The sequence below is a fragment of the Hyperolius riggenbachi genome, chromosome 3 (genome assembly GCF_040937935.1).
Source record: "Hyperolius riggenbachi isolate aHypRig1 chromosome 3, aHypRig1.pri, whole genome shotgun sequence".
Classification (NCBI taxonomy): domain Eukaryota; kingdom Metazoa; phylum Chordata; class Amphibia; order Anura; family Hyperoliidae; genus Hyperolius; species Hyperolius riggenbachi.
This window is the reverse complement of record NC_090648.1, coordinates 472,853,753-472,866,715: the sequence shown is the minus strand read 5'-3', so window position 1 is coordinate 472,866,715 and position 12,963 is coordinate 472,853,753. Positions and strand designations below refer to the sequence as shown.

The 12,963-nt window shown below is 45.0% G+C and overlaps 1 protein-coding gene across 1 annotated transcript in view; it reads left to right on the top strand.

Moving 5' to 3' along the window:
• Positions 1-5,267: 5,267 nt before the first annotated feature.
• The window catches only part of LOC137564316 (rho crystallin), a 60,276-nt gene continuing 52,580 nt past the window's right edge, over positions 5,268-12,963 (top strand). The window contains exon 1 of the mRNA XM_068278049.1: positions 5,268-5,473. Within this exon, the coding sequence (XP_068134150.1) occupies positions 5,387-5,473 (87 nt within the window). The 5' untranslated portion in view covers positions 5,268-5,386. The remainder of the gene's footprint in view (positions 5,474-12,963) is intronic.

Here is a 12,963-nt window from a genome sequence, read left to right as displayed (position 1 = left end):
GTAAAAAACCCCATAGCATTACATTGGGAAGAGCTTTTGAAACCTCTAAAATCTCTTCCCAATGTAATGCTATGGGGTTTTTTACAAAACCTCATTGCTCCAGTGTGCACAGACACATAGGATAACATTAGCAGCAGATTTAAAAACTCAAAACGCTCAGAAAAACTCCTCTGGTGTGCACCAGGCCTCACTGCTGTTGAATGTTTCATTAAAAGAGCTTTTTGAACACACTTGGTGGTGCCGACCCATTCATCTCTTGCATTTATCACACGGTGACATTTTTACTGCTGGCAGGTGATGTCAGTGGAAGGAGATGCTGCTTGCTTTTTTGACAGTTGGAAACATCTGTAAACAGCTGTGATTTTCCACAATGCAACAAGGCTCCCACAGTGTGATGTCAGAACCATGGTCCAGGGGTTTCACCACAATATCAGCCATACAGAGCCCTCTGATGATCCGTTTGTGAAAAGGAAAAGATTACTCATGGGAAAGGGGGAATCAGCTACTGATTGGGATGAAGTTCAATTCTTGGTTACAGTTTCTCTTTAATGTAAAAACTGTGAATGCAATTTTTTTTTAAATTGTTAAATGTGAATGGCAAACAGCTCAAGTTCACCAGGAGCTGTCCGCCGGCGAACAGTTCGGGCCATCTCTTGTGGCTAGTCTTATAGAATTTGCGGCACGCATCGTACAGTTCTGTATAAGCCCGTACCTTTATTATCAAGCTGTCAAAGTCGCAATCTTTGTCCACCATGACTGCACATGTGGCATAGCGTGGTGTAAAAAAGGTGCATTTATAGCCAGCAGACAGGATGCGCGACATGCCGAAATTAGAATCAGCGCAGGCTCACCGCACACTACCGCCAAACATTTTTAAAAATCTGTGTCCCCATTGAATTACACGACTTCCATTTAAGGCACTTGACTGTGGAAGTTGACCTCTAACGTGCTGTTGCTTTCATGTCAAATGGGACACTGTGCATCAGGTATGAAATGTCCCATAGACTTCCATTGTTTTAGCCTTACCTTGCATCAAAATAGGGTAATGCAACAGGCCAGTGTGAAAGTGGCCTGACCTGACCACAAAACTTCCTCTACTCTAAAAGATAACCTTTAAAGAAAAACATTTCTTTGTTACAGCTCATACAAAATACTACAATAACTGTGCACTGTTTCTACTTCCTGCTTTCATGGAAGTAGACATATTGGTAACATCCTGTGCTTTCATGAGCTTATCTGCCGTGGCAGTCAGGTGACACAGAGGAGAGAACAAATTACAACTTGTGATTAGACACAAATGAGAGGGAATTAAACAGGCTAAACTCTCTAAATACATACAGAGGGCATTTATCTATGTTCTCCATCGGTCCTGTGCAAGAGTTCAGGTTCACTTTAAAGAGGAACTCCAGTGAAAATAATGTAGTAAAAAAAGTGCTTCATTTTTTACAATAATTATGTATACATGATTTAGTCAGTGTTTGCTCATTGTAAAATCTTTCCTCTCCCAGATTCACATTCTGACATTTATTACATGGAGACATTGTTACTGTGGGCAGGTTATTTAGCTGTTTCTAGCTGCTCTGGCTGTTAGACAGCTAATAACAGCTGTTTCCTGTCTCTGAACATTGTTACATTGTGGCTGTTTGCCAGGAGTACCGCGGTCTTCAGAGGTTCTTGTGGGAGGGATTTCAGCACAAAATCAGTCACACAGCGCCCCCTGATGGTCTGTTTGTGAAAATCATTGTCTTTCTCATGTAAAATGGGGTATCAGCTACTGATTGGGAAAAAGTTCAATTCTTGGTTGGAGTTTCTCTTTAAGTTAATGCTGACCTTTTGTGGTCCTTTTTTAGAGGGGCAATGCAGTAAGTAGTGGTCCAGGATTATTTGACAAATCTCCTTTGTCATGATTAGGAAGCATTATATTTAAAAGTTCACTGAGTGCAGATGTTAAGTTTACATGTTCAGGTACATTACAGATTATACTGCTTCTGCCACCTTTGATCCCGCTAATGGTATATATGCGGCTTCATTGAAGGTGAGGGAAAGATAAGAGTATATTGCTGTCCTTTCCTGAGAGAGCAACCTCAATGCCATAAGGTGACTTAGCAGCACAATCAGAGCTTGGAAGTGTTGAGTAATGATAACTCTGCTCTTTTCACATCTGCTACTTCCAAGGACAGCCACTGAGATGTAAGGAGAGGAAGTAAAGTGAAAAATTTGGCAACCATTATCACTAGATTGGCAGGATAGTGTTATGGTTAAGGGTTCTGCCTCTGACATAGGAGACCAGAGTTTGAATCTCAGCGCTTCCTGTTCAGTAAGACAGCTATTCACTAAGGAGACTTTGGGCAAGACTTCAGTAATGAGAATCTTGGCTCTTTTCAGTAAGCCACCGATTCGGTGAGGAGACCTTGGGCAAGACTCCTTAACACTACTACTGCCTATAGAGCACACCCTAGTAGCTGCAGCTCTGGCAGGAGAAATCAAAGTGCATGTAGAGGTGATTATTACCACTACAATATCAATAAAGAGTCATGCAATGCAGTGGCTGGAGGAGGGTCCCACAGAGGCAACATACATTTAGCAGCTGTACTGCAGCTGCAACCTCTGAACCCTTTATTGCTATGGTATGGTCAACGAGATGCAAATAAACCTGAGCTGATGCAAGATTATGGACATTTTGTATGTAAATGTATGCAGGCTGAAAATGGATCAATTGAATCCCACCAAAAGTGGAATCCATTTGGTCCATTTTCAAGCTTCTGAAACGTGCGCACAAAATTTGCATGGTCCTGCATCAACTTGGAATTGTTGGCAACTCATTGACCATTCCTACCTTATGCTTTGCCACTAGTCCCTTCACTGGCTGGCTGCCAGTTACACAAAGGATACAATTTAATATCCCTACTCTTGCCTACAAAGCCCTCCACAACCTAGCTCCTTCCTATCTAAATAAGCTTATTTCCAGATACCATCCTACTCCGCTCTACTAACAATATTCTCGTATCTTCTTCTCTGGTCACCTCTTCTCACTCCCGCCTACAAGACTTTTCTCGATCCTCACCCCTCCTCTGGAACACTCTCCCTCAACACATCCACCACTCACCCACACTTGCCCTTTTTAGGCGCAACCTTCCCTTTACCTATTGTTCTGTCCCTTAAACCTTTAAGGTGCGTACACACATGCGACTATAGTCGTTTGTAACGATCGTTCCCCGATCTTTACCAACGACGATCGTTACAAAAAACGAACCAACGACTATTAAGGCAAACGACGAACGAGGCAAATCGCTACAAAACAAAGTTCTGTCTTGGCGGATTTTTACCACCGACGATCGTTAGCAAAAGTGGCACATCGTTGGAAACGATCGTTCGTACCAGGCTGGACATGCGCATTTCACTTTTTCTCCAAGGAACTTTACAATTTTATGCGCAGGCGCATTAAGTGCTTTTACGTGGTGTAACGTTCGTTCTAACGATGTGATCGTTACATACTTTTTACAACTAACTTTACTTCGGTCGTTCTTTCGTCAATTAAAAGATCGTTCGTCGTTGACAACGAACGATCGTTGTCGCATGTGTGTACGTAGCATTAGACTCTCTAAGGCAGCCTTTCTCAACCTTTTTACCCTGGAGGAACCCTGCAAATAACTTTTGGGTCTCAAGGAACCCCTGCTAACAATTTTTTAATCTCGAGGAACCCCTGCATTTATTTTTCCGGAGGCATGGTCTTTAAAAGTAGGTAAGGCTGTAAATTTCACTAACTCCTATTACACTGCCACTCATTATACTGTGCTCATGATTATTCTGATCCCCAACTTAGTGCTTCTTTTTACAGTACCCCCTATTATAATGTGCTCTATTATACTTCCCCCGCGATGGCGAAAAATGCCAGGGAGCCCCCCGTAGACTCCTCAAGGAACCCTGGGGTTCCAGGGAACCCTGGTTTAGAAAGCCTGCTCTAAGGCTTGTATTTACTGATGATGTGACTGCTGACAAAAACAGCAGGATGAGTTCAGAAGTGTTTCGAGCAGTATTATCTGCTCATATTCAGCCAAATGCTCCAGAACTCATTGGATGGCGCTTCACAGTGCATATGGATAATGACCCTAAGTATACTGCAAAAGCAACCAAGGAGTTTTTTAAGAGAAAGAAGTAGAATGGTATGCAATGGCCAATTCAATCACCTGACCTGAATCCGATTGAGCATGCATTTCACTTGGTGAAGACACTTGTATATATATATATATATAAAAAAAAAAATTAAAGTGACATTTAAAAAAAATCATAAATAGTTTCCTTGGGGACACAACTTTTTTTTTTTTTTATATATGCATGGCATGAAGGTATATTACTATTATTTTTGCAAATAAGCTCTTGTAATTAGTGACGGACACAAAATGGAAAAATTATACCTTTATTTCCACATAAAATATTGTCGCCATACATCATACCACGGACATATTTAAAATGTTGTAATAATCAGGGCAAATGGGCAAATACAATGTGTGGGTTTTATCCACAATAGCACTTTTTATTTTAAAACTATTATTGCTGAAAACTGGAAATAATTATTTTTTTTTCCTTTTTTTTTTTCTTATTATTCCTGTTATCATGCATTTAAAATAAAATAATGCTTAGCAAAATGTACCACCCAAAGAAAGGCTAATTGGTGGCGAACAAACAAGCTATAAATCATTTTGTTGTGATAACTAGTGATAAATGTATTGGCGAATGAAAGGGAGGAGTGCTGAAATGTAAAAATTATTTTGGTCCTCAAGAGGAAACAACCCCTTCGAGGTGAACTAGTTAATAATAAAAAGGTAACCAGTAGCAACAGGAAAATAAATTTCAAAGTAGTTGCTCAGAGTTTAGCATCTGATGTTTGCTGTTTGCCACCGAGGCCTGGCTTGGTCTGATTTGACACATTTTTGGCACTGTGCACCTTTTTCAGTAAACCCGGGCGGATTTCACAAAAATCTCTGGGAAAGCAGAGCTGTCAGGATGCATTTGGTTGTGGGATTCAGAAGCCCAGAGCAGCTCCGAACTCCATCCTAGGAAGCTCAACAGCCATGGGCCTTCCAAAAGTTCTGCAGTCACTGTAGAGTTGGTGCCAAGGCATGGCAGAACCATGACTATCAGCAGAAATCGCCCTGTCTAGTCTAGACCCCTCTCTTTTCATAAATGCCATGATGAGTGTGCAGATTGCAGTTAACCCAGATAAGCTTTTTTTCCACTCTCTCTCTCCCTCTCTCTCTCTCACTTCACTCTGCAATCTCAGACAGGGTGGTGGCCACACCCTCTTCTGTTTTCTAACTGATATACAAAAGCGTGGCTATATAGGCAGGTAGAGGGTGTGAAGCCTTTGCACTCTCCATAAAGCAGCATGGCCCTCACCAAGGACAGCAGAATCACCCTTAACGATGGAAACAGGATGCCAGTGATAGGCCTGGGGACTTACGCCGCTCCTGATGTAAGTGTTAATGATTCCCTGCTATGGACCTCATCCAATTCACTTTTCTCCTAGAGTTAAAAATTACCCAGCAAGGTTCATGGTGAACCAGAACTCCTACTCCTAGGAGTGTGTAAGGGGTTACAAAGGAACAAAAAGCCCTCTTACTAATCTAAATAATCACAAATACCTTCTGCTTTAAGAAGGCAAATGATATTTTCACATTATAAATAAGATGACTTTTAAGCCACCAGCAAACAAGAAAATACTCAGGATAATTTTGACAGTACTTTTTTCACCTACTTTTTGGTACTTTTTGCAATCGAAGAGTGCAAAACTTATTTTAAGCAGAAGATGAAAAGTTATCTCCTAGGAGAAAACTTTGGGAAAAAAAGTGAATTGAATAAGGGCCCTATTTGTTACAATTTCATTTGTATTTAGCTAAAGAAACTTTTAAGCAAGAGTTTAAATGTGATAAGAGGACTATAGACCTAGAGGTTTTTTTTTTTTACCACGCTCGATGTTTAAGTGTTTGTTTACTTAAACTGAAGTGTACTCTAATGGCCCATACTCACGAGGGACTTTTGTCGCCTCAACACGCGGCGCGCGCGTGTTACGGCGACAGGTCGCCCGTGAGTATGGGCCGTCGCACGCGCGCGCGCCCCCGAACTGTCGCCCGTCGCTATGTCGCCATGCGATTGAAACTTTCAATCGCATGGCGACAGTCGCCGCTGCCCCCCCCGCCGCAACTGTCGCTAGTCCGCGTGAGTACGCGGACTAGCGACAGCAACCTCCATTGAGGTTCACAGACCTTCCGGTGAGCTTCCGGCGGGGGGAGGAGGAACGTCAGCGACAGCTTCCGCCTTGCCGCTGGTCCCTCTTCCGCATGTGTACGCGGAGGGACCTGGCGAGAAGCTGTCGCCGGCCTGTCGCCCACACGCTCACGTGTGCTGGCGACAGGCGAGTTTTGCAGCCCGTGAGTACGGGCCTTATGGGCCTGTTCACACCAGGGATCGCAAAATGCTAGTGATAAGTGCTAGCGTTTTGAGGTGGTGATTTTTCATGGTAAACGCATACTTTTTACTGTATATTTTCACAATGTTTGAGCGATCACAATTAGCGCTTTTTTAACATTGTGATTGCTCAAAAATTGCGAAGAAGCATTGCATGCACCGCGTTTGCTGGCGATCGCGGCAGTGAGATCGCTGCTATATACTTTACATTACTCTAGTGCTTTTAAAAGCGCTAGCGATCGCTGGCAATTCGGTGGTCCATGGTAAACGCCTGCGAATTTCCCCAGTGTGTATGGGCCCTAATTGATTTAACAGGGCAGTGCAGCTGTACTATTTGTTTTTAACCCCTTTTAGGCTCCGTTCCCACATACCCTGTCGGGTTACACTCCTCTGCCAAGTTGCAATTAGTCTCAATGAGACTTGGCTTACTACCTGCGATGTGGCAGAAGTGGTCGCTACGCAGAGTCTGCAATGCTTTGCCGCATGGTACGAGCGGTACTGCTCGTCAGGTATTTGCATTGGAGACTATGGCCAGAGCAGGATCATCCACAGGCAACCTAGGCAGGTTCTTGGGGCCTAGTGGGTGTCAAGGGGCCCACCTGCCACCTTCTGTGACCTTTCTCCACTTCAGTTTACCAAAAGGACCACAAAGTGGGCCCCAAATCTACTGCCTTGCCTAGGGCCCCATTACATCTTAATCCATTTCTGTCATGCATTTAGATTGTTGCGGTGGCATTGCAGCATGCCTGCGTCAATTAGGGGGAAAAACAGTGGCGTACTTTCTGTCCAGCAGGGAGCACATCACTGAGCGGTGGGCCACAGGGTAATATGCATAGGGGAATGGTGCTGCGTGATTGTCCTGCCCCGGGTGGCTAGCATGAACGATGCATGTTTTCACATAACGCTGGTTAGAGTTGAAAGGTTCCATGTCAGAGGGACCCTCGATGTGAGTTTTACATTTATTTTGTGCAGTTTAATAAAGTAGACGCTTTGTTTGAGCACTGGTTAAAATACTTGAAGTTAAATGCTATACTTAGATTCTTTGTATTTCCTCATTCAGTATACATGGAGCTATTGATATGGAGAATATGCTAACTATTAAATTATGGAGAAGACTGGTCTGCTGCTACCCACAGGGAGATTATTACGCTATATGACTTTGTGATCTGGTTCACCTGTGTTTTGGCAGGCCTATTTATATCTTGGGTGGAGGGTGTCAGGAACCGGCCCGCGGCACGCCTGCGTATACGGTTCCCGACTGCGGGTTTGATCAGATTAAGCGGGGAACAGCCTTATTTAAGCTACAAACAAGGCTGGAACCCCTCAAACACTTCCCACTGCCACCACTAGCGTTGCTAGACACGTCCCCTCAGCTGTCGAGGGCTAAACACGCAATCTGCGTTTTCGTATTTGGGTCAGCTTTGCGCTTAGGCCGAATACGAGAACGCCATGCACCCACACACACAGTACAGTTGAACAGTAACACAGCACAATCAGACAATGATTTGTAATGCAAGTTACACTGTCGTGCAGCAAAACCACTAACAGTCGTTCCGAACGATACTGTTAGACTTCCCACTCGGCTGTCGAGCGCAGAAGTGCCCCATACACACAATGCAATTACAATTTCATATGGTAGTGTTGCTCAAACATACAATTAGGCACGGACTTATACACAGCTACACTGCAGTCTGCCCAAGGCTAAAAGTGTTAGTTTAGTACCGCAGAAGTCAAGCTTATTAAATAACAATTTAATATTCCATAAAAACATAGAACAATGCAGAAAATAATATATACAGGAGATGTACAAAAAACAAAGTAAAAAAGTTACAAGATAAAAGTTACAAAAATAAGAGGTTACAAAGATACACACAAAGCGATTTTGCTTACCAAAATAAACGGGGAAATAAACGTACCAGCGTATCGATCTGGCGTTGTTGCGGGGGTACACACTTCTGGTCAGGAACCAGGTTAGTTCTAGCCGTGTGGACTACCTCCAAGAACTACGAGTTGTGGCTATCCTAGCTGCGGTTTTATACTATGAAATACGCCTGGAGGCTGCAACTTCCTTGGGGAGGGGAGGAACTAGTTTTTAATTAAATCTCAGACATAATGGGATTTCCAGAGATCCACATGTGAAAAACGTGCTATAGCCCACATACATGAAAAGATTTCCCTAGTCCAAGTTACAGGTGACAACCCCATTGTTGACAGTATTTCCTAGCTGGTCAAAGATAAGGATATAGTTTGCACCTCCACCAATAATTCAATTTCCACAGGTAGAAACTGGTATTAAAAGGACTTCAATCCTTCAATCATTTCCAGTAGGCTGTCAAATACATTTCAAACATTCCTGTGTTAGTCTTGCTTTGTGTATTGAGACAATGGGCCGTCTCCTGAGTTCAGAAAGCCAGGCAGATAATCCCATTAGCAGGAAACCACTCTCAGAGGAACTGCATACAGAAACTCAAAGTACTTCATATGGCCAAGACAATCACCCATTTCCTTTAGATGCAAATGTAGTACAGCCAGATGACCATCACTTCAAAGCAGAATACACATGTGAGATATAGCAGACAGAAAAATGCCAGAGATATGTTCCTGTACTCCCTAATATCATCAGCACCTCAATATATCTCCACAGAGGGCACTGGATATGTTTACTCCTCCCACTCCCTCTGCTCTTCTCGGCAATTCGTATCTTACACCCTATCTTCTACATGGTAGTGGTGTCTTTGTACTGAAGGCTCTTGTTTACATGACCCATGCTGTTCAGTGTGGCTGATTCATTGCTCTTCCTTCTCATTGCACAGAGCACAAGTACTTTCTAGTTCATGCACTCTGTGCTTTCTCTGAGCAGAGCCGGGACAAAGTCCTCCAGCACCCGAGGCTGAGACACCAAAGTGCGCCCCTCCATCCCTACCACCCCAGCCGTCACACACTGATTGCTATTAGAGTAAGAGGCACCCCAGGGCCTCCAACCCTTCCAACACTTTAATCTCTAGTTATCTGGCTTGAAGTCACTGCTATGGATCCCCTTTTCTTATTTTTCTTTGCTTCAACCCCAATAGGGAATAATTGCTGAGTGAGTTGTGCACCCCCTCCTACACTGCACCTTGAGGCTGGAGCCTCTCTTGCCTATGCCTCAACCCAGCCTTGTCTCTGAACTGAATGTGCACTACTTGCCTAGCACTTTCTTGTCCTTTATTGGAGGAGTGTATTATATAGGATTTATGTATGTGCTATATATAGATACTGTGTTCCGAGGTGACAGTTAAAATCTATGGTTATCTCAGCCCGGTCCTCCTCGGTGTCCTGCTGGCTGCCAGTAATGATCGCGGCCTGCTGGTGCGGTCGGCTCCTCTGGGCCTGCGCATCCACGTCATCTGGCGCATACTGCGCCTGTGTACAACTACTGCGCAGACGCAGTACGTGGCAGATGATGTGGACGTGCGGACACGAGAAGACGCAGAAGAGCAGACTGTGCCGGCAAGTCGCGATCATTATGGGCGGCATGCGGGACACCAAGGAGGCTGTAGTGAGGGACTGAAACAGCTGCTAGGGGCTGGAAGAAGCCCCAGGTGAGTAACTATAGATTTTAACTGTCACCTCAGAAGTCCTTGAAAATTGATTGTGTGGTTTCAATGATAAAATAACATATTTTGTCTGATGAAATCTTTATGGTATACAAGACTAGGGGTGTGTCTTAATGGCTTAATAGTCCCTCTTTCTTATATCAAAATGTTGAGAGCCATGTGAAAAAAAAAAAAAAAATATATATATATATATATATATCAACCCAATAACCAGTGTAGCATGAAACATACATTTTGGCAGACAGCTACAGATCACTGCAAAGTGCCTGACAACTACTCTGCACAACTGCGGACGCCGCATGCTACACAGAAGGAGATTAGCCGAGAAGCGTGTAGCACCAGCGACTATCCATGTAAAACTAGTCTATATTATATAAATATATATATATATATATATATATATATATATATATATATATATATATATATATATATATATATATATAAATATATATATATATATATATATATATATATATATATATATATATATATATATATATATATATATATATGTACAGAGGGGCTGCAGCACACAACAGGAAAACAGTGACAGGGGCTCTTGGTTACGCTTTAACGCGCTTAAGCTCACCAACTGCGCCAAAGTGTCCCCAATCTGGTGAGTCCTACTCTACCATGCAAAATGCCAGTTTTTATAAGCAGTCTAGTGGGAACTAAACCAAAAACCCTAAAATGTCAACTAGATGGGAAAAAAGGAAATTAAAAACACCTCACCCTTCACCTAGCTACCAAACGAACTCTCTTAACATGTGCAAAGCACTCATTTATATACTTAACTGTGCTAGAGGTGGGCGTGGTCATGCAGGCTCACAGGGGAAAATTATAAATAAATTACATATATATGTTACGGCCAAAACCAGAAATCGGCCAATTCTAGAATTGGCCGGCCGTTTCTAGAACTGGCCGATTTGACGTCGGCCAAAGTCCAAAATGCTGGGAATTTCTGACATTGGCCGGCCAGTTCTAGAAACGGCCAAAGTCAGTCGGCCAAAGTCCAAAATGCACAAATCCCAGAACATCGCGGGGGTCCGGTCACTATGAATGGCACTCGGAACTTCCTCTCTGCTCTGAAAGATGCACAACAGCATAATAACCTTCACAGGAAAAAAAACGGAAGCAGACAAATTTGTTATCATTCTGCGCTTTAAAATTAGCTGCTCTGCCGTGGCAGTCGAGTGACACAGGGGAGAGATAAAATTACAGTGGTGATTAGTCATGGCTGGGTGCGCTTCTCTGGGCGCTTTGCATGGCTGGGGGCTTTTCTGGGTGCTTTGCATGGCTGGGGGTGCTTTGCATGGCTGGGGTGGCTCCCTGGGCGCTTTGCAGCGTGGGGGGGGGGAAGTAGGGGGGCTGCGCACTTTGCATGGCTGGGGTGCTTCACTAGGTGCTTTGCATGGCTGGGGGCTTTTCTGGGTGCTTTGCATGGCTGGGGGTGCTTTGCATGGCTGGGGGGGTCTCGCTGGGCGCTTTGCAGCGTGGGGGGGGGGGGGAAGTAGGGGGGCTGCGCACTGTGCATGGCTGGGGGGGCTTCACTGGGCACTTTGCATTGCTGGGGGTGCTTGCATGGCTGGGGGGGGGGGGAGGGCTGCGCACTTTGCATGACTGGGGTGCTTCACTAGGTGCTTTGCATGGCTGGGGGGGTGGCTTCGCTGGGTGCTTTGCATGGCTGGGGGGGGGGGGGGGCTGCGCACTTTGCATGGCTGGGGTGCTTCACTAGGTGATTTTCATGGCTGGGGGGCTTCACTGGGAACTTTGCATTGCTGGGGGTGCTTGCATGGCTGGGGGGGGGGGGGGCTGCGCACTTTGCATCGCTGGGGGGGCTTTACTGGGCACTTGCATTGCTGGGAGGTGCTTTGCATGGCTGGGGGGGGGGGCGCTTTTTGTGTGCTTTGATTGGCTGGGGGGGCGCCTTTAGTGTGCGCTTTGCATGGCCGGGAGAGTTGCCTGCACTACTCACAGACCTCAGATCAGGGCGACCGAAGAGGCGGGGAGAAGCGGAGAGAGGCAGAGCAGCGCGCACGCTACCCGCCCGGACCTGTACACTTCACATGCGGAAGTGCCAAATGACAGGCGCTTCCGCACTGAAGTGTTCACGTCCTGCGGGTGACTTGTGCGCTTTGCCTCTCTCCGCCTCTCCGGTCCGGTCGCCCTGATCTGAGGTTTGATTAGTGCAGGCAGTGGGGGGGAGAACCGAGGGAGCAGGACTTCGGGACTTGGCCGGCCACATACAGCCACAACGAGTTCTGGCCGGCCAAAGTCCGAAATAAGGGTACATTTTGCACATTGGCCGCATCAGCCGGCCACTTCTCGTTTTGACCGGCCAGAACCCGAAGTGGCCAGACTTCGGGTTCTGGCCGTAACATATATTTGTATGTTTCATGCTACACTGGTTATTGGGTTCTTAAAGTGTACCCGAGGCGGATTTTACATATGGGACACAGGAGCATGTTTCCTGCTCTATGCCTCTCTTTCCCCTCCACTCCCCTCTCAGCCCCCCCTGCTCCATGCTGCGACCCCTAAATTTGCCAACATTGTGCTTGTCCTTCACTGTATTATCCCACCCATTCCCCGCCTCTCCTCGCCCATTCCCCACCTTTCTGAGATCTGTGTTTCTCAGATGAGTCCTGAAAGTGAAGGGGGGGGGGGGCACTCTTCCCAAATCTATAATAAAAAAAGATTTGCACGAAATATGGAATTCTGCTTAATTAAATCTCAATGAAGTCTAAACTCTTCCTTATGAAAAATGTTTGAGCTCTGGTTAGCCTTTCTATGTGCTTTGACACCTTCCCACAAGGTTCCCACAGACTTTATATCATCACAAAGTTGTTACATATGGTATAGAGGGAGGCTCATCTTTCAAGGACAATCTATTTGGGCATAA